Source organism: Solea solea, chromosome 5 (assembly GCF_958295425.1).
Source record: "Solea solea chromosome 5, fSolSol10.1, whole genome shotgun sequence".
NCBI lineage: Eukaryota > Metazoa > Chordata > Actinopteri > Pleuronectiformes > Soleidae > Solea > Solea solea.
The window spans coordinates 23,687,523-23,710,014 of NC_081138.1; the positions used below are offsets into that span (position 1 = coordinate 23,687,523).

At 43.3% G+C, this 22,492-nt stretch overlaps 3 protein-coding genes across 3 annotated transcripts; 1 reads left to right on the plus strand and 2 right to left on the minus strand.

Annotated features, from left to right (window-relative positions):
* Positions 1-108: 108 nt before the first annotated feature.
* dis3l (DIS3 like exosome 3'-5' exoribonuclease) lies at positions 109-9,458 on the minus strand. Its single transcript, XM_058630300.1, has 18 exons — positions 9,235-9,458; positions 7,637-7,790; positions 6,658-6,786; positions 6,344-6,479; positions 6,066-6,233; positions 5,807-5,885; positions 5,347-5,523; positions 5,047-5,216; positions 4,802-4,963; positions 4,334-4,584; positions 3,655-3,747; positions 3,273-3,561; positions 2,687-2,922; positions 2,442-2,596; positions 2,125-2,303; positions 1,887-2,032; positions 1,153-1,324; positions 109-780 (listed from the first exon to the last, which is right to left on the minus strand). The coding sequence occupies exons 1-18, from the start codon at positions 9,362-9,364 to the stop codon at positions 457-459; spliced, it is 3,150 nt and encodes a 1,049-aa protein (XP_058486283.1). The 5' UTR covers positions 9,365-9,458; the 3' UTR covers positions 109-456.
* Positions 9,459-12,052: 2,594 nt separating this feature from the next.
* Positions 12,053-13,540, minus strand: LOC131459871 (gap junction delta-2 protein-like). The gene has a single exon (XM_058630005.1). The coding sequence runs from the start codon at positions 13,381-13,383 to the stop codon at positions 12,178-12,180; it is 1,206 nt and encodes a 401-aa protein (XP_058485988.1). The 5' UTR covers positions 13,384-13,540; the 3' UTR covers positions 12,053-12,177.
* Positions 13,541-16,798: 3,258 nt separating this feature from the next.
* On the plus strand, positions 16,799-22,293 carry zgc:158785 (uncharacterized protein LOC791214 homolog). Its single transcript, XM_058630352.1, has 6 exons — positions 16,799-16,946; positions 17,062-17,237; positions 18,532-18,720; positions 19,057-19,264; positions 20,994-21,200; positions 21,683-22,293. The coding sequence occupies exons 3-6, from the start codon at positions 18,545-18,547 to the stop codon at positions 21,839-21,841; spliced, it is 750 nt and encodes a 249-aa protein (XP_058486335.1). The 5' UTR covers positions 16,799-16,946; positions 17,062-17,237; positions 18,532-18,544; the 3' UTR covers positions 21,842-22,293.
* The last annotated feature ends 199 nt before the right edge of the window (positions 22,294-22,492 follow it).

Genomic DNA, 22,492 nt, shown 5'->3' on the forward strand with positions numbered 1-22,492 from the left:
ACAATATCAACTATCAAAACAGGCCTCTGGCTCTTCAGTGTCATAAGAACAAGATACCTTCACCTTCAAGACACGAACTTTGCCTCACCAAGAATAAAAGCTTGTAAGTATGGTTTCATATTTTTTATTGATAATGTGCATTAAACAGGCACCTGTTTGTCTATGGACCTTAACTTTGGAAAAAGGTTAATGAAAATGTCCACCAAAACAGCTGCTACATCAGTTAATATCAAATACTATTTATATCTCACATGATCAAAGTTTGGATTAAAAAAAAGTTTACAGATAATAAATAAAACACAATGTCTGCCATTTTGCTGATCCAAAAAATTTTATATCCAGATTTTTGGAAATGTGGTTGTCCTCTGATACAGAGTCATGTCAGCCATGAGGCGTTCACTGCATTCATGTGCAATTTGACGGCAACTCATCAGTCAGTTGTGTGTCAGATCTGATCTACTCTTCTGTTGCACAGACCTGAGGGATCATCTCCGGGTCCATCAGTGCGAGCTCTCGCACCTCCTCCAGTAGCGAGTACAGATTTGGTGTTTTGCTCTGGCAGAACTTTCGCTCCTCTCTGGAGAGTTTGGGGCCACGGGCCGCCTTCTCCTGTGCCTGCTGAGACGCTTCCTCAGCCAGACGCACCACTTCCTGCACCAGCTGGCAGCGGCCCTCGGAGCGCGGCTGCTGGGCCTCAGTGCTGCGGTACGGCTTGTTGCTGATGACCTCCAAGCTTAAACGGTCTGCGTGGCAGTGTGATGAGTGGACAGAAATGCGCACCTGTGGAAGATGACAATGAAGGCATGACTCTGTCCAGACCATTAGCACAGTCGTGAAAATGCAAATATTGAAAACCCCGACACAATGGTGAGCACTGTCCTGGACAGCACTACCTGACCATCCTGTAATGACTTAAAAAATAAAGGTTACAAGTATATGCTCAAGGGAGAGGCTCTTCCTGAACTGGCTGGTCAAAGTCTCCCATCACAGGCCTGATTTTCGGAGAAATGACAGACGATGATAATCCACTGCTACAACTTAAACCAACTCACCAGGAGAAATAATCTGCTGCATATTTGTCAGATTATAAAATCAATTCAACACTTGATCAGTAACAGCCTGTGTGGTAATCGGCCTGCTCTGCTCTCTTACAGTAATGTGGTCGAACAGTCTGAAGGTGGACGTGTTGCAGGCAGACGTGGTGCTGATGTGGTCCGGGTATCGTCGCACCGAACCACTCTGCCACTCACAGCTGCCGTCCTGTCCGAACGTCACAACCTGTCCCTCACGGTTCTTCAGATACACCGGCCCTTTCACACCGTACCTGAGGAGAACACAGGTGATGTCAATGTGTGGATTTAATGTTTGTCATTGTCAGTGCCTGTTATTTTACATTTCACTGCAGAAAAGGGCAGGAATGATTCAGTGATTATGGATATTAAATGGATAGTTCAGGGTTTTAAAGTGTGGTTGTATCAAATACTGAGACATACGCACTTAACTAAAGGCTCACCCCATAAAATCCACTCCTGCTTAAGTTTACAGTATCTTCAGAACATCCTTTAGTGAGTGGAAACTAAATTACATGTCACTTTTGAGAATCGCTTTGGTGCAGTAGAGTTAGCTATTTATAAATAGCTGGTTAATGATCAATTAAAGTGGCAAACATATTCTTAAGCTATTGAAGGCAGGAGCAGGCACTCGCAGTGCAGTCAACACTGAGTACATGTCACTACCTCATACACCACATTAAAAAAAAACTACCACTATTATTTAGAACACAGTGGATTATATGAGATGAGAGGAGGCAACTGAAAGCTGTGACCTCAGTGACACAGGAGTGGGAGATCAGTGACGTTATGTGGTGCCCGCGTGACCAGACTTACTCCGAGACAAACACCAACAAGCCATCGTCTCTGATGGAGTAGATGACGGCATCAGCAAGGCAGCGCAGGTCAGTCTGCGGGTCTCTGTCTTTAAAGAAGAGACACTGAAACAACTCCGTGGACAACTTCTGTGCTCGCTTTGCTGCCTGCAGAGGTCAAGCAGAGGTCAAGTGGTCAGACAGTGCTCCCACTAGTATTTTCATGTGATAAGGACGTGAACCACAGAAAAAGCACTCACCCTGTTCTTGCCGTTGATGTGCCGACTAATTTCTTCCAACTCTTTGTTGCTAGCCAGCCCTTTACCAGGGGCCCCTTCCCCTTCCGCAGCGATGGCTGCGGTAAGAAGTCGGTGAACGGCGATGTCCGCGTAACGTCGAATGGGTGAGGTAAAGTGCGTGTAGCGGTCCAGAGCCAAACCTATGAAAACAGACATGTTTTTTTTTTTTTTAAGTCATCTAACTAACATGTATTTAGCTCTTAGAGCAGCACTAGTCATAGTTGAGTTGTTTTTTCAATGGATTTTCTGCATTGATTAATAAAGGATTAAATATGTACCGTAATGATAGAACTGATCCAGGGACTGAGAACCAGTGGAGAAGTACAGAGCCTCTGACATGGCCTGGGTGGTCATCATCCTCAGCAGCCTGTTCACCAGCGCGTCCTCTGGGTCCACAGCTTGGTCCAGAGAGTTGGCTAAAGCCTTGTTGGTCCTGAAAAAACAGAATTAACTGATCAAATATTGAATCTGTAGATGTTCAACAGCAACAGAGTGAAATAAACAGGAGGGTAAAATCACTCACAATGTGTCGATGGTGAATCCTCTGGCCCTGGCACTCTCCAACAGCTGGCTGAAGAACTCCTGCCGTGGTGGTGGGTGATGCCTCAGCAGAGCCTGATGAGGAAAGGTCTCCTGGATCTTGCGCGCCACCCAGTGGTTAGCGTAAATCATGCACTCAGCCACGGTCTCATGGACCTCCAGGGGCTGACGAGGAACCAACGCTGTGATGTTCTTCTCCTCGTCCAGTTGAGCACGCACCTGAGAGGAGGCAGAGAAAGTGTAGGATGATTCAGAGAACTTTTCTACACTGCTGATTTAATGAGATGGTTTTTTTTGTTTTTCAAAGAAAATGTTTGGAATTAAAAAGGCCAAAAGGTCCACATTAAAAGGTCCAATATGTAATACTGGAGCACCATCATGCCTATTCTAGCCAGTTTATGAGAAAAACATTATGTCTGGATGAAACGGGAGGAGAAAGGCTAAATGAGTCATCCTCCATCTCAGAAACACCATGTTCTACTAAAGTAGAACATTCACTGGTACTGAAAATAAATTCAGTCTACCTGAGAAGAAACCTGAGAGAGGTACAACAGCAGAAACAAGCATACCTCCACCCCCTCTAGCTCCAGCGCTCCCCCTTGATCCCTCTGTGCTCGCAGTTGTCTGGCGATGTGTGTGAGCGTTTCCAGAGCTTGAGTGAGCTCCACCAGCCGAGCGTCCTTCCTCTCTGAGCCGAGCCGGGCCAGTTCAGGAACCTCTGCCTGCTCTCCGTTCAGCAGCGCCTGGGCCAGCTCGTAGTGCAGCTGGTAGGAGGAGCGGATGATCGTGCGACCATACCACACCTGGTTGACTGCGAGGGTGTGCGCGTCAAGCTCCCACATCACACTCATCGCATACCTGGATTTGAGGTTTGAACAAAGACACTTTTTTTGTGATGCATTTTCACTTTGACTAAAAAACCTTTGAAAAACACACGTAACATTCACTGACCTGTCGACTCCTCCCAGCAGCGAGCAGAGGTCTCCACTGAGAACAGCAGGCAGCATGTCGTACCTGCGGTCGGCCAGATAGTAGGTTGTTGCCCTGAGGATGAATTAAAAAAAAAACGTGTTTACTTAAAGGTACATTGTGTAGAAATGTATTGTATTAAGCTATGACATCAGAGATTACTGTAGTACAGCCAGTTAATTAAACATTTTCAAACTCTCTTTGTATGCTTTTTCTCTGGATATTTAATATATATATATATATATATATATATATATAAAACGTATTTACAGTCCCGTATTCACCTCGTTGCTTATCATGTGATATTTCTCCAGTGCTGTGACTGTGACAACTTTCATATTCAATCTCTGTTGCCTACAAATGAAAGTTAACCAGTTTGATATTTATACAATTGAAACAGACGGCGGAAGAGTTATGTTATGTGTATGGCTTTGTGTATTAAATCTAACACACATGGTGTTAGTTTTTCTGCGTTTCTGTTACTCTCCAGTAATTGTAGCTCCTGTTTTTAACACAACCAGCCACAGTTTTTATTTTACATGTAGCCCCTTTAAAAAGACGTTGTGGTTCAGGAGACAACCATGACATTGACACATGATGTTATGAGATCAGCTCGTGGCCTACAGGTGTCGGTGCAGGTTTAAACCAGCTAGTTTTTCACCTGGTGCGTGCTTCCAGGTCTGTGATCGATCCCTCCTTCACAAAGTGGGTGACATCAGCAATGTGAACCCCGAGCTCAAGCGACTTCCCACCAGCGAGGCTGCGCACTGACAACGTGTCGTCTACGTCCTCGCAGCCCTTTGGGTCGATGCTGAAGATCAGGTGACTCTCCCTCAGGTCCCGCCGCGCTGCTACCTGGGCAGGATCCACTTTCCATGGTTTTTCAGGAGAATTGACTGGCATCTCTCTCAACTGAGGACACACAGACACAGTCACAAAAACAGACAGTGCACTACCAGAGCTACAGAGAGGGACAAATCTCAAATCTGTAGTTTCAAAAAGCAAGATGGAACTGGACAAAACACTAAACAGGCTTCAGAATGAGAGTTCATGAAGCAGTGGGTGACGTCACAGTTGGCACTGGCAAAAAAAGTAGTTGGAAGTCAGAGAAGGAAGCCTTTCCTCTCACCTGTGCATCTGAGAAAGGAGGAACATGGATGGAGTTCTCGATAAGTATGGTCTGGACCTCGGTCTCTAGCTCTCCAGCCCGACCCAGAACCCGCACACTGTGGCCATTGGGATAGAGAGATGAGCTTTCCCATGAGTCAATGCGCACCACCACTCTGTGGTCCTGTGTAATTAAGACATAAAGTAATTTACATGACAAACCGTGTGTGTTTGTGTATGTGAGTGAGGGTCTGAGGTAAAGCCCACCTGCAGAGCGTCTGCCTGCTGCGTGCTGATGCGGATCTTTGGGATGCGATAGTCCCAGGGCACAGCCAGGATACGCTGGGAGTTTCTGCTCTGGGACTGAGGCCCCTCCCTGGGAGGAAAAGTCACGACATAGTCCCTCCAGTTCCTCTGCAGGATTCCCACGACACGGCCTAAAACATTTAATAATCACAAATCAGTAACGACACTAGTTAAAGGCTTAGTTAGATAGGTCAGGTTTTTGTTTTGAAGCATACTGTATACTGTATACTCGCTCTCTTGCTCAGACAGGAAGGCTCTCACCTGTGGGCAGTGGTTTACTCTCGTCCTCTCCACTCTTCTCTGCCCCCTGACCCTCTGACAGAGTTGTGACTTTCCCCCTCCACTCGCTCTTTGGCAACAGCTCCATCACGACCACGTCGCCATGCACGGCTCGGTTACGACTCTTATCGCCGTGCACCAACACGCGACAACCAATATCTGGGGTGGACGACAGAGAGAGGGAGATTATTATTCTTTTTTTTTTTAATTGTAAAAAATGTCAATTACGAGATGAACCCTCTTGTTTTTGATGGGCTCCAACAAAACATCAATAGACACAGAACACTAAAATAGAAACAAATACATCCTCTATACATTGATAAATCGATCCCAATGTGGGAATTAACAAATTTTACCAGGCAAATGTTATGTTTAAATATCATAAATATACTACAAACTCTAAATGTATGAAAATGAATGACAGAGGAAGTCCTACACAAACCTGAGCTCTTGTTAGAAAAACCCTCCATCATGACGAAAGCTTCAGTCTGAGCTCGGTGCTTGCTGACACTCAAAGTACCCTGAGAACAAAGATGGGAGGAAATTCTGAAATTAGGAACTCTCCTCAAAGCGCGATGCTTCACTGCCTCGATATCTACAGTAAGTCCCACAACTTCAGAGCAGGAAACATTTTGAGAACACGTAAAACATCACTTTCTTTCTTTTCCCATTGAATTTACACAAGAGAAACTAACTTGTACCTGAATGTACCGTCCAGACTTGATTCCTGCCTCTAAGACTTCTGGTGGGAGATGCTCACCATACTCTCCCTCCTTGCCCTCACTCTCTTTTTCTTGCAGCACCTGAGAAACGGAGGTGTACAACTCGTGGGCTGCTTGCAGGTCCGGCCAGAAGTTCTGCAAATAATCCTGTCAAAGAAGATGGAAACCTTTTTGGCTCAGATGAAACGAAATCTAAAAAAAAGGTACCGTATGAATGCTATGTAACTGGAGTGGCCGAGCAGAGATGTGTCACGTACCCGGACGGTGATGACGTAGACTCCAGAGCTGAGGCTGCTGTACTGATCCACAGCTTCCTGGTCGTCTGTTATCATCACAATGTCCATCATTCCTGCCAGGTGGTTATAGTACCACACTGCTGCAGAGTACACACACCTACACATACACAAAAGGATACACAATATTAGTGTTTTTAATAATCAAAACAAGCTCTCTGATGTTCATTTGATCAGTACAACAAAGAAATCATAGTAAGTTAATCATTTTGGGTTTATGGACAAAACAAGACATGCTAAGCCATAATGGCGGCAATGGTGAAACTGTGGGCTCTGACCTCGTCTGCCACTTCTCCTGGCTCTCGCCCTTCTCTCGTGGACAGAAGGAGTACTGCTGAAACTCATTGGCAAACAGAACACAGTCATGGCGAGGGTCTTTCAGCAGGTTTCGCAAACGGTTAGACTGTCTGTACAGAAACACAAAGGGAAACAAGAAAACACAGTGATTAGAACAAAACACAGACCCCAATATTCTCAAAATTGAAGTCGAATTTTTTGTTTGTCCACACTAAAGGCCTTTGCACACAAGAAGCAGGGTTTTTTGTTTTATATTTAATTAATTACATTTAATTATACACAATGTTGTGCTGTGTCAACAAAGGCCTGAAAACACAACCGCTGAGTTTTCCAAAAATTTCAGTTTTTGTTCATCCAGTCTAAAACACAACCCAGGAGTTTTCAGAATAAAATGGGACTAGTATGGAAAACTGCAGCGTCGTGTGGACGCTAGGTGTAACCACAGCTCCAGTGAGTACTTCTAAAACTATAACATGTCAATATGGATGCAGCCTGACTGCTTGCAGTCATGAAGTGAACTGATTCTCCACAACAGTGCTTACCAAGATGTACATAGGCTGCAGCCCTCTGGTGGGCTTAGGAGGTATTGCATTGCAGATACGCCTCAGCATCTGCTATAAACATTCTTCAATTTATCAAAAAAAAAAAAAATCTATTATTTATTCTTGGAATAATGGAATAATATTCTTAATTAAAAATTTGTTAAAAGTGTTTCTCAATCCTGATCCTCAGGGACCACTGCCCTGCATGTTTTAGATGTTGCCCTGCTACAACACACCTGATTCAAATGAATAGCTCGTTATCAGGCTTTCGCAGAGCTCGATGATAAGCTGACCGTTGTCAGGTGTGTTTGGATCAGGGAAACATCTAAAACCTACAGGGCAGGGGTCCCTGAGGACCAGGATTGGGAAACAATGAAAAAGTAACACTTTTTTTTTTGTTGTTTAGTGTGGGTCGTACCTGCGTCCCTTGCTGTGCTGAACAGCCTGGCAGGCGGTCTGCGTGAAGATAATGCCCTGCATTTCTCTGAACTCCAGGATCTCCAGGTAGTCGACCACCACCCCGACATCAGGCACAACATAGTGGGTGAGATCTCCAGGCAACACCTTACCATCTGGGTTTGATGTAAACACAGATAAAGAATATTATACATATTTTCCCTCTCTTTTACCTGGTTAGTTCAAGTACACTCACAGACATGTCTGCCTTTTATATTGTTTTCTCTGTTGTGCCTGACGTGTGTGTAGATTGTAGTACAAGGTGACAGCCTTCACTGTTCACTCACATCACATTACATTTGTGCAAAGGATCAGGTATAGTTGGTTTGAGTGTCTGTGAAGGTTGTCAGTCATCCAGGTCATAGTTCTCTTCTGTGGTTAGCTGTCGGCGACTGGACTTACTTGACTTAAATTGAAAACGTTTCACCTCTCATCCGAGTATTTGAGTATTTTGAAGTGTGGTTGTTTAAAACACAGATGCTCACTGTCTGTGTAAAAGAAAAAAACCTGATATTTATTCACGTAACAAAAAGCTGCACTGTTACAGACTCTTGCCTGTGCCCCACTCTCCGCGTTACCTATCCATCCATCGTGTCTACTGCTTTGTCCTCGACAATCCTAGCAAACATGGGGTGAAAGGCAGGGACTTTCCTGTGCATGTTTTTGGACATGTGCGAGGAAACCGGTGAACCTGGAGAAACCCCCACACACACAGAGGAGAACATGCAAGCACACAGAAATGCCCAAACTGGAATGCAAACCAGCAACCTTTCCGCTGTCAGTCTCTGTGTGTTATCCTCTGCTATATCATGCAACACAGTGTGTTCATGGATGTTGTTAAGGAGGACATGAGGACAGTTGGTGTAGCAGAAGAGGGGATAGATAGGGCAAGATGGAGACAGATGAGGGAGAAGCCGAAAGAAATGTGCATCAATGTGGACTTCAGACTCATCCGCAACGTCCCCTGAACTGGTCAAGCCCCCGTTGCTGCTGCTTTGTCTGCTACTGCTGGACGTGCATTTATTACTGCCCTTCAATTACAAATTACCACCTGAGCCTTCGGTCAGTGGCAGCTGTGAGCAACTCACTCCTGTGTTTCCTGTTTTGTTGAAGTTTGTGTCACTCAAGATTATCAAAGCCTGGGCCTTCACATACCCACACTGAGGGTAACTATTCTTTGTTAAGCACACTAGTTGGTGTTATTTCCCAGTGTATTTGAGTGTTTTTATAAAGAACTAAACGAGTTTTTCTGATTTTTCAGCTTCTCAAATGTCACTATTTTCTGGTTTGTGGAAATTAATAATTTCGGTTTGTGGACCAACATTTTCTGACATTTTATGGACCAAAACTCGATTAATCGAGAAAAGAATCGTTCGTTGCAACCCTAGTATGAATACTGTAATGAACGTATGAGATTGACGTCACAATACATTTATTAGTGTCGATATTAAGAAATATTGTAGTCTTCGCACACTTTAGTCTACATTGTTGTTTTCAGAGTGTTGTGGTGTTTTGTGTTGTGACTATTGTGTTGTGACTATTGTGTTGTTGTGTTCGTACCGTTGGCACATCCCGCCTGACATATGCCGCTATAGCAGGGAACCCGCTCCCTCAGATAATGTTCCCGGACCACACGGACCTTCCGGCCGCGGCAGCTCTTCAGGTGAAGAATCCTCTCCGTCTTTATCATCTTCTCGACCCACAGACGGAGCCGAATGTCGGCCGTGTTTATCACGACGCGGGAAAACACACACCGATAAACAGAACAACCCAACTTCAGGGGAAACGAGAACTACGCGTTGTGACGTCATGACGCATAACATGACAACGTCCTTTGCTGCGTTCAAGTGCCGTCGGACATTGAGGTATCACGGATGATGTTCGGTAAAACTTAACTTCTACAAAACAAATGAACTACAACAAGCCGCTTATTTTGCTTATAAGTGCCTGCAGTAGAGACCAAAACGGCATTCATTATCGTCCTTTCATGTGTTTTGATGCCTGCTGTGAGGATCAAAATAGCATCTGTTTAAGGAACGTCCGTCTGTCTGTCTGTTTACCCGTCTGTTCAACATTGGCAGGTGACTTACTAATACTTTATTTTAAAAACGTGGAAGACCATAGACAACTTTGTAAGCGCGGTCGATTTTCAATGTTTTAAACCTGAGAAAGCACAGACTAGACGTTCCAGTTAAGACCCTTGGTGCGTAATCAAACAATTTCAGGGAGGATATTCCAGTGATTTGTGATCTCACAGAAACTCACGTGATTTAACGTGACTTCAGAAGATAAACACACATGGAGATGAACTGTCGTCGTCGTCGGTTAAAATGTGTTGTGTGTGCGATGTTTTGTGCTGAGAAACGCAAAAAAACTGGATGAAATCATGGCTGAGTTATGGCTCTAAACAAAAGTATGCATCATCCTTTTCCCAGCAGTGGGGTGCTGCTCACACCTCAATCACTGTGCATTTGTAAATATCAAATATGTTTAATACTTATGATTTGAAATCGGGGCGACTGATGCGTACGATGAAGTTAAAATCGCATCTGATAATCCCTCACATTACAGGATCATTTGGCCCGATAATCTGTTCAAATCAGCCTAATATCGGAAGGTACCCACAATTGTCGGAAGGGCCAGATCAGGAACAAAATCTGGTCAATTATCCCCAAGTGAGGGGCAAACGTAAGCGCACCAATGTGTGCAGTGCAGTAGATGCAGTTACTACACTAGTTTATTACAATCCAAGTTTATTTCCCCTCTTTTTGTTCCTTCTTTTGACTCGCCTAACGATGTGTTTATAGCTTTTCTTTTGGCTTCAAATGTCTTAATAACCACTGGAAAGATACGTAAAATCCTGAAAAGGATTTTCTAGGCTGCCCTTGTATAGGGTCTATTAAAACCCTTGTATAGGTCATAGGCAGGATACAAAAGTTATTTTCAATGGCAAGAGAAATAACACATTTTAAGTAAGCATAATTAATCAGCATTCCTATCTAATTAAACAGTCTGAAAATGAGTAATTTGGCCACAAATCATACAACCTAGGTCAAAGGGTAATAGATTTTTATTAGGTTGTGACTTAACACTGCACAGGTCCATTCCCATTGGAAATCCAAAGCTTTCATTGCTTGGTATTATCATGCAGTCACACATTTTAATGTCTTCAGGTTTTAAGACGTCAACAGCATTCATTGACAAAAATCCATCTGCTCCTCTTTCCACAACTTCCCTTTTGAAACGAGTATCCTGTAGTCTGCTTTTCCAGATAGTGCTGCACTGAGTGTTCAGTGAAGGTTGTCTCTTAGGAATGCTGCATGTGAAGGGCTTGTTGTCAAAGCACAGGACAGACACTGTTGACAGATTGAACCCAGCCAGAGCAGTTTATTTAAGTCTATAATTAAACCTAAATGTAGTGTGAGAGAATACATCTATTTTAACATTTGCCCTCTTGAAGGTTTTATAGGGCATGTTAATTCAGCTTCATTTTAGAGCCTATAGTTTGTTTTTGCTGAGTTGTATTTCAAAACACTAAGACATGTTTCAACGTCCATTCTTCCTGCTTGTATAGATTCACTATTGTTATCGGCATGTTTGCCTTTTGAGTCAGTGTCTCATCATGCCGTGCTGTACAATCCAAAAACACTTTAACTGGCAGCCTGTACAGTAATCATAAACACTTCTCTTACAGTGTTTTAACACAAACAGAGCAGTACAAGACTCATGAAACACTTAAGGATCGTTCAGGTTTTTATAGTGCGGATGTATGAGGTACTGACACATCATCAGTGCTGACGTTGCCATGTGCACCCACAAAACCAGCCTGAAACATGGATAGCACTCACTCTTGGTGAAAATGTGACCGCTTGCAGGGACATGCCAAACATGGCAGCAGTAGTCCAGCAGCCCCTGTGTCCTCACATAGTCTCTCTGTAGACTTCTGTGTGGGAGATTAAGTGGTTTACAAACTTCAGTTTGTAGTTGGATCTTAAAATGAGATGAAGATGCAAACACATCTTAAAACTCTTAATATGTAACCCTTTTGTTCAGTGACTAATTGTTTTTACTTAGAGATAGAGTAATCCTTTTAACTTTGGATTTACCCAAAGATTAGCTAGCTTGAACCCTTACACTTGGCAGCCCTGTGTGTTACCATCTTATCCTTTTGTTGTGTCTCCATATGCATGATTGTAATATTTGATTTTTGTCTAGATTTTGAGAAATTGTCTTGGAATCAGTAAATTTGAGGTGGATGGAATTCACTTTGTGGTGCACGAGAACTTGGTGCCAAATAACAAAACTGCTGAAATCATAGTCTATAGCTTTACCATGAATAATGCGTCATACACTTATAGGTAAGTAAGTAATTGTGCAGGGCTGTGGAATTTGCTGACCAATTTCTTTGAACAATACATTTAGCAGAAGACTTTTAATTCTGACACGAGACTCATGGTTCTAAAGCAGTAATGGCTGCAACATGACACTTTTATGGGTGATAGACTAGATCCAGACCTGAGCACTCCTCTGCTTGGACCCTCTGGCCTCCCTCATGCTCTTCAGAGGTTGCTTCTCTCCTCTATGTGAGTCCTGTCTCTTGGATTGCTCCTGTCTACTTTCTCTAACCTCTTCAGGCTTCCTCATGCTGCCACAATTTTCAGCACAAGTCCAGTCCGGCTGGTGACCCACCACAAGATCCAAAGTGGGGAGAGAAGTGGTGCTGGTCACGTCCCTGTAGCCTAAAGAGGATGTTAGCGAAGGGATGTCTGGAGGAAAGGTTTCATATCCTCCCCTTAATCCTGGACAACCTCCCCATGTTTTTCTCTCTCTCAGCTTCACCACCTGTCGGATCTTTTTCCAGCCCAGGTGGTTGAGCTCCAGCAGGTTGAGAAGGATACAGAAAACTCCAACACAAAACATGAAGCACAAGAAAATGGTCTTCTCTGTGGGCCTGGAGACGTAGCAGTCTACTGGCTGACTACAGGGGGCTGAAGTACAAAGGAAATGGACAGGCACCTGGAAGCCAAACAGCTTCCACTGGGCCAGGACAAACCCCACCTCCAGAATAGCACGTAAACACACATGAAAGATGTAACATTTGGACAGAACCCCGCCAGAGGCCACATGACCCTCTGCACTTGCTTCTCTGACAGGGCAAGCTTGGGTCTGGCTCAAGGTTACTATGTTCTTGGGGTCCCCCCTCTGGAGGCTCTGGCTGGTGATGCCCTCCAGTACATCTGCCAAACTATGACCTAAATGCTTGTGGGAGCGGATGGAGCAGCTGTCTGAGTCACAGCTGCGGTCGTATGCTTCCCGTCCACCATCACGCCCTGCATCTGGGCCTCCCTGCCTTGGAATATCCCCCAGTCCTTGTCCCTGCCTTTGGATGGTGTTGTTTGGCAGTTTGGATAGGTTATGCCATGTGTAGATGATGAAGCAGAGGGATGGAGTTGAGACGCTGATGATGTGAAACACCCAGAAGCGAGGTTGCGAGATGGGTGCAAATGCGTCATAGCAGACAGTTGAGCATCCTGGCTGCAAGGTGTTGCACACGAACATCTCCTGCTCATCGGTGTACACGTCCTCGGTTGCCACAGCCACAATGAGCAGCCGAAAGATGACCATGACGGTGAGCCACAGGCGACCAATCATGGTGGAGTGCTGGTGGACTGCATCCAGGAGACGTTTAAGCAGGGTCCACTCCGTCATGGTGGCCTGTGGCTGATGGCGGCCTCAAGGAGGGACGAGCTGCCTAGAGAAGAGCAGTCTGCTCTGGACCGATCCACCTCTCCTCCTGAACCTCTGACCTACTGGATTTGCTGAAACCTTAAACCCTCCTGCAATAGACTTGAACCATATTCCACTGAATATTCTCTACTCTCTGTTCTTCATTTTGATGTAATTTCTAAGCTAATTTATTATATCAGAAGGATCCCCTGAGATCAAGACCCTAGCCTCCTAAGTTGTGGTCAACTTCCCCTGGGTCTGAATGTTGGTTCGTCCTGCCTGGCTGCCTTGAGAGCAGTGGGACCAGTGCGAGAGAGCCTTCCCCTCTTTCACAGATAAGGATGTCCACTTGACATGAGTCACTTGACATGTTCACTTCTTAGGATCCATTTAAAACCAAGGGACATCATCCTTCCTTTAGCAGAGGACCAGCTGATAATGCCGACTGGTAGAACATTCTTCAGCGATTAGTCCTCTGAAAACTAATAATTTTTAATGGAGAGGCAGGGTTTAGATAGGGAGCTGTAATTCTCACTTACTCCCAGGTTCTGGAAAACACTTGGACAATGTTACACACAAGAAGTAATCGACTCTGGGAAAACAAATGATGGCAGTTCAGTCCGGTGTCTTGCGAGGCTTGTTTTGACTGCTCCTCTTTAGCCACTTGCCAGTCTTCTTATCTGTGTTTAAAAAAAGACCCTTGAAAGGTCTACAAGCATCAAATCATCCTGTTCCTCAGATAAAACGCTCAGTGACCCCTGTCCTTACATCAAACAGTCCATGTCTCAGTTTCTCTCTCAACGCTCTGCTCACTGTTTATGACAAACAGAAACATTTAGCATAGAAAACGTATGTATTTTAACATGCAAGTCATACGACCTCATTAATGAAATACTTGTTGGGTTATCCTATTGCATCTCCTGTGGAGGAATTGTAACGGTTGTATTCTACATTGATTTTTTTTTTGCAATTTTGGAAAGCTTATTTTATTTATTTACTTATCAGTATATTAATGGACTGAAGTGTTTTTTCCCCCTCATGTTTCACACCTGTAGGATGTTCTTGTCTTGCTGTCACTTATTTCTTTTGTCCTTCAGTACGATCAGTAGTCACCACTTCCATGTACAGTAGACATTTCATCTTCAACTTTCAGACTGAAACGTCTTCTCTGTTTCAACATGCTCTGAACACCTCTGTGCCTTGCTTTCTCATTGTCCTCTTTTCAAATTCAAAATCTCTCTCTCCTTAATTATATCAACAAATTAACCAAATCCATCCCTGACCGATCAGGGCAACTAAGTGTTGATACGTGGTGATGACTGAAACCTGTAACGACTCATTAAAATTTGTTTTATAATTATGAAAACTATATTAATTAGACTTGTAGTCATACAGTGATTGGCCAGGTGTTGGCATGAAGTTTTGAAACTGTCTGAAGGTGTGCACTGTGATGCAAATCAATGTATGATTCCATTTTAGCATTGGTCCTTTATCATGTGACTGTTTTAAAGTTAAACTTGAGATTGTGTAGCTGTACACCATCCCTAAGAAGTTCATGTTTTCACTCACAAACCTACAGAACTGATTTCCACCAATCTTTGTTAAAGGGAGGGGAGTTGAGACTAAATGATGCAGATTAGGGGACACTTCCAGGATTTTCTGTTCACTTAAATCTGGCAAATCTTTCAGAAAACAATGCATTGGTGATGTTAAAGAAATATATGCATTAAGCAATTTTGTTATTCATTGATCTCTGGAATTGCTTCAACTGTAAGAACTAGACAATACATTTTTAGGATTGTTTGGCCTTGGCAAAGGTACATACTCTTCTGAGAGCTTGAGGCAAAATGCAGTACAACAAGTCATCAGATATCATGTATTAAATTAATAAAACAGCCCAAATTTTAAGAAAAAAACACAAAACCTCATGAACAATTCAGTTCAGGAGCACCTTAGTATTTTTGGGTTCAGGTTTTGACCATCTCTTTTAAAATCTATGCCTTTTATGCAGTTGGATGCAACCAGAGGAAGCTATAAAAAAGCTTCTCTCCTCAGGACATAACAAACACTTGCTTTATTCAAAACAACTCTGCATCTCATTGTCACTCCTGCAAAGAACGATTATTGTATCTCCACGGACCAGATGTTGCACTATAATGATAGGTAAAGCATTAAGCTCATGCGTGAGTTGATGTCCAGACAACGTCCTATGGTGATTTTGTCTGCTATCGATCCAGACCGAGGCACACGCTGCAATAAAATCTTTTAAAGGCTGTTTTGGGACCTGGTGAAGCGAGGGATCGATAGACTGCAGAGTGGCCCCTTGCTCTGCCCTGAGCAGGATTAGCAAGGGCCCATGTCCCGCCTAACAAAGCAAAGCAGACGAGGGGGGGCCATAGCTTCTACTGATTTCAAATAGACCTTGACTAAAACCCAGACACATCAGCCAATCCAGACGTGAAGCCATCAGGTTTGTACCCACTGTCCATGGAGAGGATAGGAAGTGGCTTTTCTTTGGCATGTTGTGATGACGCCCTGTTTTTCTCGAGTATGTCTGGGGCTCTGTACACGGCTGCCCTGAAGCTGTCAAATGAATTATTCAACCTCTCACTTTGTTCATGGAGGAATTCCCAATGATGTGCATTGCCCTTGGGCTTTGTGAGGAGCAGTCTGGGAATGGATAACAGACGGGATTAAAAGAGGGAGAGAGAAAAAAGAGAGGGACTGAAAAAGTCTTTCTCTCCTGAGTTATTATTCAGTAGTACTTTTATTTGAGCTCATGTGAAGAAAGCGAGACTCTAGAATTCAAAGTCTTCCTCATCTGCTTTACACTCCGCACACTCTCTCTGTTAAAAATATATTCGTTAACATAGTTAATTGTTCAAGGATACTGAAGGGTGTGCACAGCACAGTCAGATAAACCAGTTTGAGACATGGATAGCTGCTCCTTTTTCCCGCCTGTGTCACTTACATTAATACAAATGACATCAAAGAACATTAAAGTCATAAACTCACTGATTGAGGCAGAAGATAAACTTCTGGAAGCTTACATGAAAGAAGTCAAACTGTAAAATGTGCAGTGACGATGATGGGGTGAAAGAGTAGGGTGAATAACGCAGATTAAGTCTGTCAATTTAAAGGTTTCTGCCACACGTATGCTGCATCAGCAGACAATCCCAGTCCATGCTGTACCTTCTCTATTTACACTGAACCTGGTTCAAGTGTAAGCAACTTCCTAAAGGATCATAAAAACAAAAGGAAATGAATTCTAATTGGAACATTTAAGTTGTAATTAACAAAAGCAGAGTTCCATTGACACAGACTAGCCAGCCAGACTATTGATTAGTAATATAAATCAAAGACTGATGAGCTCCTCTCTCTCTCTACAGACACCCAGTAACAACAACAACAACACAGTGGCAGGTCCCTCCTCATCATGAGAACAGCTCCAGCCTACATTACCATACAGGAGCTGGGAGGCCAGTGAAAGGCTCACTCTGCCACCTATATGCCTGGTTGCCCCCTAACAGGATTAAGGGGATATGGTGAGGTGCTGCTCCTGCTTGGTGTAACTCACTCTGATGTGATTTCCATTTGTCTGGCCCAGCCCTTACTTTCCCCACGGTCTAATCCCTCACTATTCTCACCACCGCCCAACAGCTACTCTAATCTGCTGGCAGGCTTTAGGAGGAGACGCTTCCACACACTCCGCAGACTCTGTGGTCAACACGGAGAAGGAGAGAGGGATGTTTGGTTGTTACTGCAGGGGAGCACACGCACACACACATACGCATGTACCCACACAGTGTTTATGGATGTGAAGCAGAGGTAAACAGGTAAGACGACTGTTAGAAACTAAGTTACTGTGTACAAGGTGCGGAGTGAAGGCTTACATGCTGTGTGTGTGTGTGTGTGTGTGTGTGTTTGCTGTCAATGTTGTGGTTCCTGTGCTGGTGTGAACATAACTGGATATTATTGTGTTTGTTCACTTGAGTCTTCCACATTGTTGCACACTGTTGGAGAATCTATTTGCAGAACTAAGGGTGGTGTTCTTTATTCATGGTGTTAAAAACAGAAAATCAGCAAAGGTCAAATGTCAGCTCAGAGATTTTGTAACAAAATGCCAGAATACTGATTGGTTTGTGTTTATTCTTTTTACAATGAGGTGAAATAAACTCTGTAATGCAGTGAGCAGTGTTCAGTCTGTTGCATTAGACACTTGTCTTCATTGGTAGTAGTTAGTAGTACAGTTATTAGTTTGTAGTTGAAAACCATGTATTCAGTCTGCTTATTAATAAAGTGAATACCCTGAAAGGTCATAGAAATGGTTCTGTGTTTAGTATAAGTGTGGTTTTATAATCTGGAAAGATTTACTAACAAAACTCTGATAAATTGTGACATTCAAACCATAATTGATTGATATTACAGGGATAGCTCAGGTATTTTGTTTAAAGTGTCACAGGAAGAACCTAGCATTATTCATTTATTTATTTTTTGAAAATGTACTTAAAGAAGATGATGTAAGATAATAAAAAAGATAATATAAATATTATAGACAACAGCAGTGAAACTCGTTTAAAGTCACCACTGTGAAAAAAAACTGTACATGTACTGTACATATAATCTTTTATCAGTTTGTGCACATATTCCCACTTGAGCTCTAGAGCATTTGCAGTATCATGTTAGCACACACTTTTCTGCCTATACAGCCTGTCAGATAAAGGAGCTCACAGCCCCACTGCTCCTCCTCCATGGAGAGAATGGACAGCAGCCAGTTGCTCCTGAACATGTCACGTCTCATCAGGGCTGATGCGTCAGTCTGACGTTGTAGTAAGAGTTGATTACAAACAACACAAAGTTAGCTGACCACAAATAACTGTATTTGATCTTAGTGAGGGAGGCAGCTGTGGATCAACAACTCCTGTGAGGTATGATGTAAAATCACGGATATTCTTTATGGACTCTGGTGTTTTGAGTGAGCCGTGTTTTTAGAATGTGACACAAATTTCAGTTTCAAGTTGCACAGCAGTGCGAGTGTCCTTTCACCTAGCACAATGCTCATTCTGATGGGAGTCTGTCAGTTTCAGGGTTCAGCTCTTGCATTATTTCTTTCTCTCTGTGTGCATGCAGATGTGAGGACTGAATGGCCCCTTGTGTAGCAGACATGACAGCAGAGGAAACCTATGGCCCATCGGTGCTGAGTCCTGTGGGAGGGGTCAAGTTAATCATGCCAGAGGAGGAACTCCACAGCTGCAACCTGGAAGTGGCAGAGTATCACACAGATGTTCCCACTGAGGAATGTGCAGCATTGACCGACAGGTAAATCTAAAGATTTATTGCATCTCTGTGAAAAAGAGGTGGTAATAATAATAATGTTCAACCACATCTTATGGCAAAACTGAAACAACTTCAACAGGTGATGCAAAAAAACTTTAGTTTTCCCCATCAGCAATCTGGTATGTGTGGTATTTTGTATATTTCTGTCATGTTTATTTTCATAAATCTCAAAAGATTCACTCCGAGCATTGACTGAAATAATGCACAAGATAATAAGCATAGCAACAGGCTTTCACACAACAGGTCAAAGTTTGCAGGTGACCTCTGACATCTGCAGACCACTGTCCTCTTGACATGACCACTGTCTCTTGTGTGTAGCAGTGTGTGTGCTGAGGAGCCGTTCTGCAGGATCTGCCATGAAGACGGGGCTTCCGGGGAGCTGCTGTCCCCCTGCGACTGCTCCGGCAGCGTGGCCATGGTGCACCGCGCCTGCCTGGAGCAATGGCTCACCACCTCCAACAGCGGCCACTGTGAACTCTGTCACCACCAGTTTGCACTAAAGCGAATGCCAAAACCGCTCACCGAGGTAGGAACCTGCATCACACAGCAGTCTCAATCACTTTATATTGATTAAAACAAAGGCATTTGGATTTAGAAGTGATATCTACTCACATTAACATGTAATGTATTCATTTTGATGAGTTTATTTTGGTCCACAACAACAAAAATTTGACATTAAAAATAAATAAATTAAAGAAAGGAAAAAAATTATAGACAGAAAAGGTGTAGGCTGAAGCACAAGCTAATTACACTGAGCCTTAATAGTCAAAAAAGAATCATGGAAGAAGAAACGATGGTGACAACATAAATATCTGGAGCTTAAACATGTAAATGTGCTCTTTTAAAGATGATATACTTGATGCTCAGTACTTTTTGCCCTCTTTCTATTCTCAATCACATTGCAACTGCATCCCATGTGCAGCTCATCACAAACCTGTGTTTAGTGCTGTGTTTATGTGGACCTCAGGAGCTTATTGTTGCACCATACACATCGCATACAGGACATTTGGATGCAGCATATTATACAGGGTCTAGCATTTCTGACAGGTCCTCAAATGCAACAGCCAGACTGTTAAACACAAATACTTACAAGTGATATATTTACAGGATAAATATGCGTCCTGCTATTTTGTGAGGCAGAATGTTGCATATTGGACCTTTTTAAATAATGCTGACTTTGCAGCCTTATTTATGGCAAATTTTTGTGTTTCTGTCATTTTAGCAACTGATGAAAATGTTATACACGCTAAAAGTGTGTGTGTAAGTGTGTTCACTCACCTAAATAAACCAAATGCATGCGAGACTTCCTCTAACTCCATGTTTCACAGTTGACATAAAAAGGAGAAATAGTTCAGAAAAACCAATAATTTCTCAAGTGGTTTTTAGTGCCTGTGTCTTTCTGTGCGGGAGGTGCACACAGTGCAGTCTGCGCTATGCCCCACACAACAACACTTAAGACAAGTTGAACTGTCCCTTTAACTGGGTCATGCTGACTTGCAAATTCAAATGTAAAGATAATCTGCAGTTTCTTCTCACTGAGAGAGCAGATGTCACAGAAAGTGGGAGGAGCGTCGTGCTGCCTTCATGTTGGAGGACCTGCTGCTGTTCGCTGGACCTGTTCTGCCGTTAAAGCCACTTAGGCTGAGAGCCAGATTAGATGGTGTTTCCTCCCCTCGTTGCTCAGCAGAGGACAGGACTCGGCCCTTTTGCTTCCTCTGCTGCATGTGTGGCCACGGCGAGTAATCTGCTGATTAAAACCTGCCAGGTTAAACCACACAGTGACCAGCATACACCTGCTGTCAGGCTTTGCCGCACACATGCACAGTAACTCACGTAATAACACGAATACAGAATATGAAACTGAGGTGACTGTACACAATGGATGTAGATCGGAATATAAATGTAATATTGCGAACACAAAATAGTCTCAAATAAGAGAATAATCATTCTTTCCTGGACAATTTAGACATTTGCCCTCCTACACTACTTAGACACACTGGACTTGACAATGAACTCCAGAATGAGGGGAAAAAAGTTATTTAAGTGACTTTGAATGTAGTATGGTTGTTCTTCACACTCAGCCGTCTCTAACGGTTAAAGAAAATGAGGGGCAGGTTCTCTATGTGTGGAAATGCCCTTTGTGATGCCTGGTCAGAGTGGTTCAAAATGATAAAAGTGGTAAGCAGTCTGTGTTTATACAGCACCGTTCTTGTCCTGATGCAGCATGTCCACAATGTACTTGTACTTCCCTGCAGTGGTTGTGTGCTCCGTCCGTGCAGCAGCAGAGGAGGACGCTGTGCGGTGACACGGTGTGCTTCTTGTTCATCACACCACTGGCCAGCCTGTCAGGGTGGCTGTGTGTCCAAGGAGCGAAGGACCTCTACTACACCAACGGCATGGAGGCCCTGGGGCTGATGGTCCTCACACTGGCTCTGTTTACTATCTATGTCTTCTGGACTGTGGTACGTACTCTCAGGCTCTCACCATATGGCTCTGTAGGCTCGTCGCAATCACCAGTCCCTTTGTAACAAATGTTTAAAGTATATGACCTTAACTGTACTTAATTACAAAAGTAATTGCTTTAGAAGTAAAAGTAGAGCTCAGTGGTATGGCGAGCTGTCTTTCAACTGGAAGGTTGTGGGTTCAATTCCTGGTCCTGCTTGTGTCCCTGAGCAAGAAACTTGTCCCCATCAAGATTAGAAAAGTGTGCTATATAAATACAGAGCATTGTCAACTCTTCTTCTTCTTCTGAGGTAAAAGTTGCTAGAAATATAAATAAAGTACAGTTTTGTTGGTACAGTTACAAAGTCCTTCAAATATTTAGTTTGCTTCAAATCCAAAAAATAAAACTAACTTTGAATGTGTACCCAAGTTTTAGTTAAGCTGTGAAGTCTAGAACTTTAGAAATGAAGCGTACTGAAATGTTAATAATTTGTGTCCTAAGGTATCCGTGCGCTACCACATGCATCTCTTTGCGACGTGGAAGAAGACGGACCAGAGAGTGCGACTGCAGATTCCCTCGTCCGGCCACAGAACAAACAACCATCAGACTCTGTCCATCAGCAGCCTGAGCAAAGCCACCAACAAAGAGACAATGGTGTAGGGCTGCGTTCTTCTACAATCAACACACCTCCCATGTAAGGAAAGTGAGTCACAAGGCCCCAGAACACAGACGGGTGACTGTTAAACCACAAAACCTTGTATGGAAACTTAGACTTTGAAACAACATATGTGTAAATATTGAGTCATTCTTCACACGTAAGATATTTTTATAATTCCTCTTTTACAGTATGAAAAATGTACATTGAAATGTAGTTTGTTGTAATGATTTGTAAATACACTTGTTAATGGATATTTTAATTGTTCAGTTTATAACTGATGAGGCTTTATCACTATCTCTGCGACTCTTGTCGACACCAATGAACTATGAGAGAGTTGTCTCCTACCGTCCCGTTTAAAGTCTCTTGAAGCCTCACTTTTCTGTTCCTGCCTGACAGCAGTGGAAGCAGAGATGTTCCATCCATCTCAATGTTTGACATGTTTTTACCCGAGTGTGGATCCTTTGTTCTCTGACCTCACTCCTACACACAGAACTGCTGCTCTCTGGATGCTGTTTTGGGCCCCAAGTCAAAAAAAATTAAAAAAAACACTCACTAGTTCCACGAAATAAAGACACTGAGATCACATTTGTTTTAACACTCCTGATGTTTGATGTGAATCACTCAGAATAATCCAGGACCCAGTTTTTATATGC

Excerpts from the sequence above, each read along its gene's own strand:
- dis3l (XM_058630300.1), bottom strand. The coding sequence starts at position 9,364 with ATGATAAAGACGGAGAGGATTCTTCACCTGAAGAGCTGCCGCGGCCGG. Across the intron at positions 6,480-6,657 it reads CAGGAGAAGTGGCAGACGAG|GTGTGTGTACTCTGCAGCAG; the intron begins GTCAGAGCCCAC and ends GTGTATGTGTAG. Across the intron at positions 5,524-5,806 it reads TTTTTCTAACAAGAGCTCAG|ATATTGGTTGTCGCGTGTTG; the intron begins GTTTGTGTAGGA and ends CGTCCACCCCAG.
- LOC131459871 (XM_058630005.1), bottom strand. The coding sequence starts at position 13,383 with ATGACGGAGTGGACCCTGCTTAAACGTCTCCTGGATGCAGTCCACCAG.
- zgc:158785 (XM_058630352.1), top strand. The coding sequence starts at position 18,545 with ATGGCCCCTTGTGTAGCAGACATGACAGCAGAGGAAACCTATGGCCCA. Across the intron at positions 18,721-19,056 it reads TGTGCAGCATTGACCGACAG|CAGTGTGTGTGCTGAGGAGC; the intron begins GTAAATCTAAAG and ends TCTTGTGTGTAG. Across the intron at positions 19,265-20,993 it reads TGCCAAAACCGCTCACCGAG|TGGTTGTGTGCTCCGTCCGT; the intron begins GTAGGAACCTGC and ends ACTTCCCTGCAG.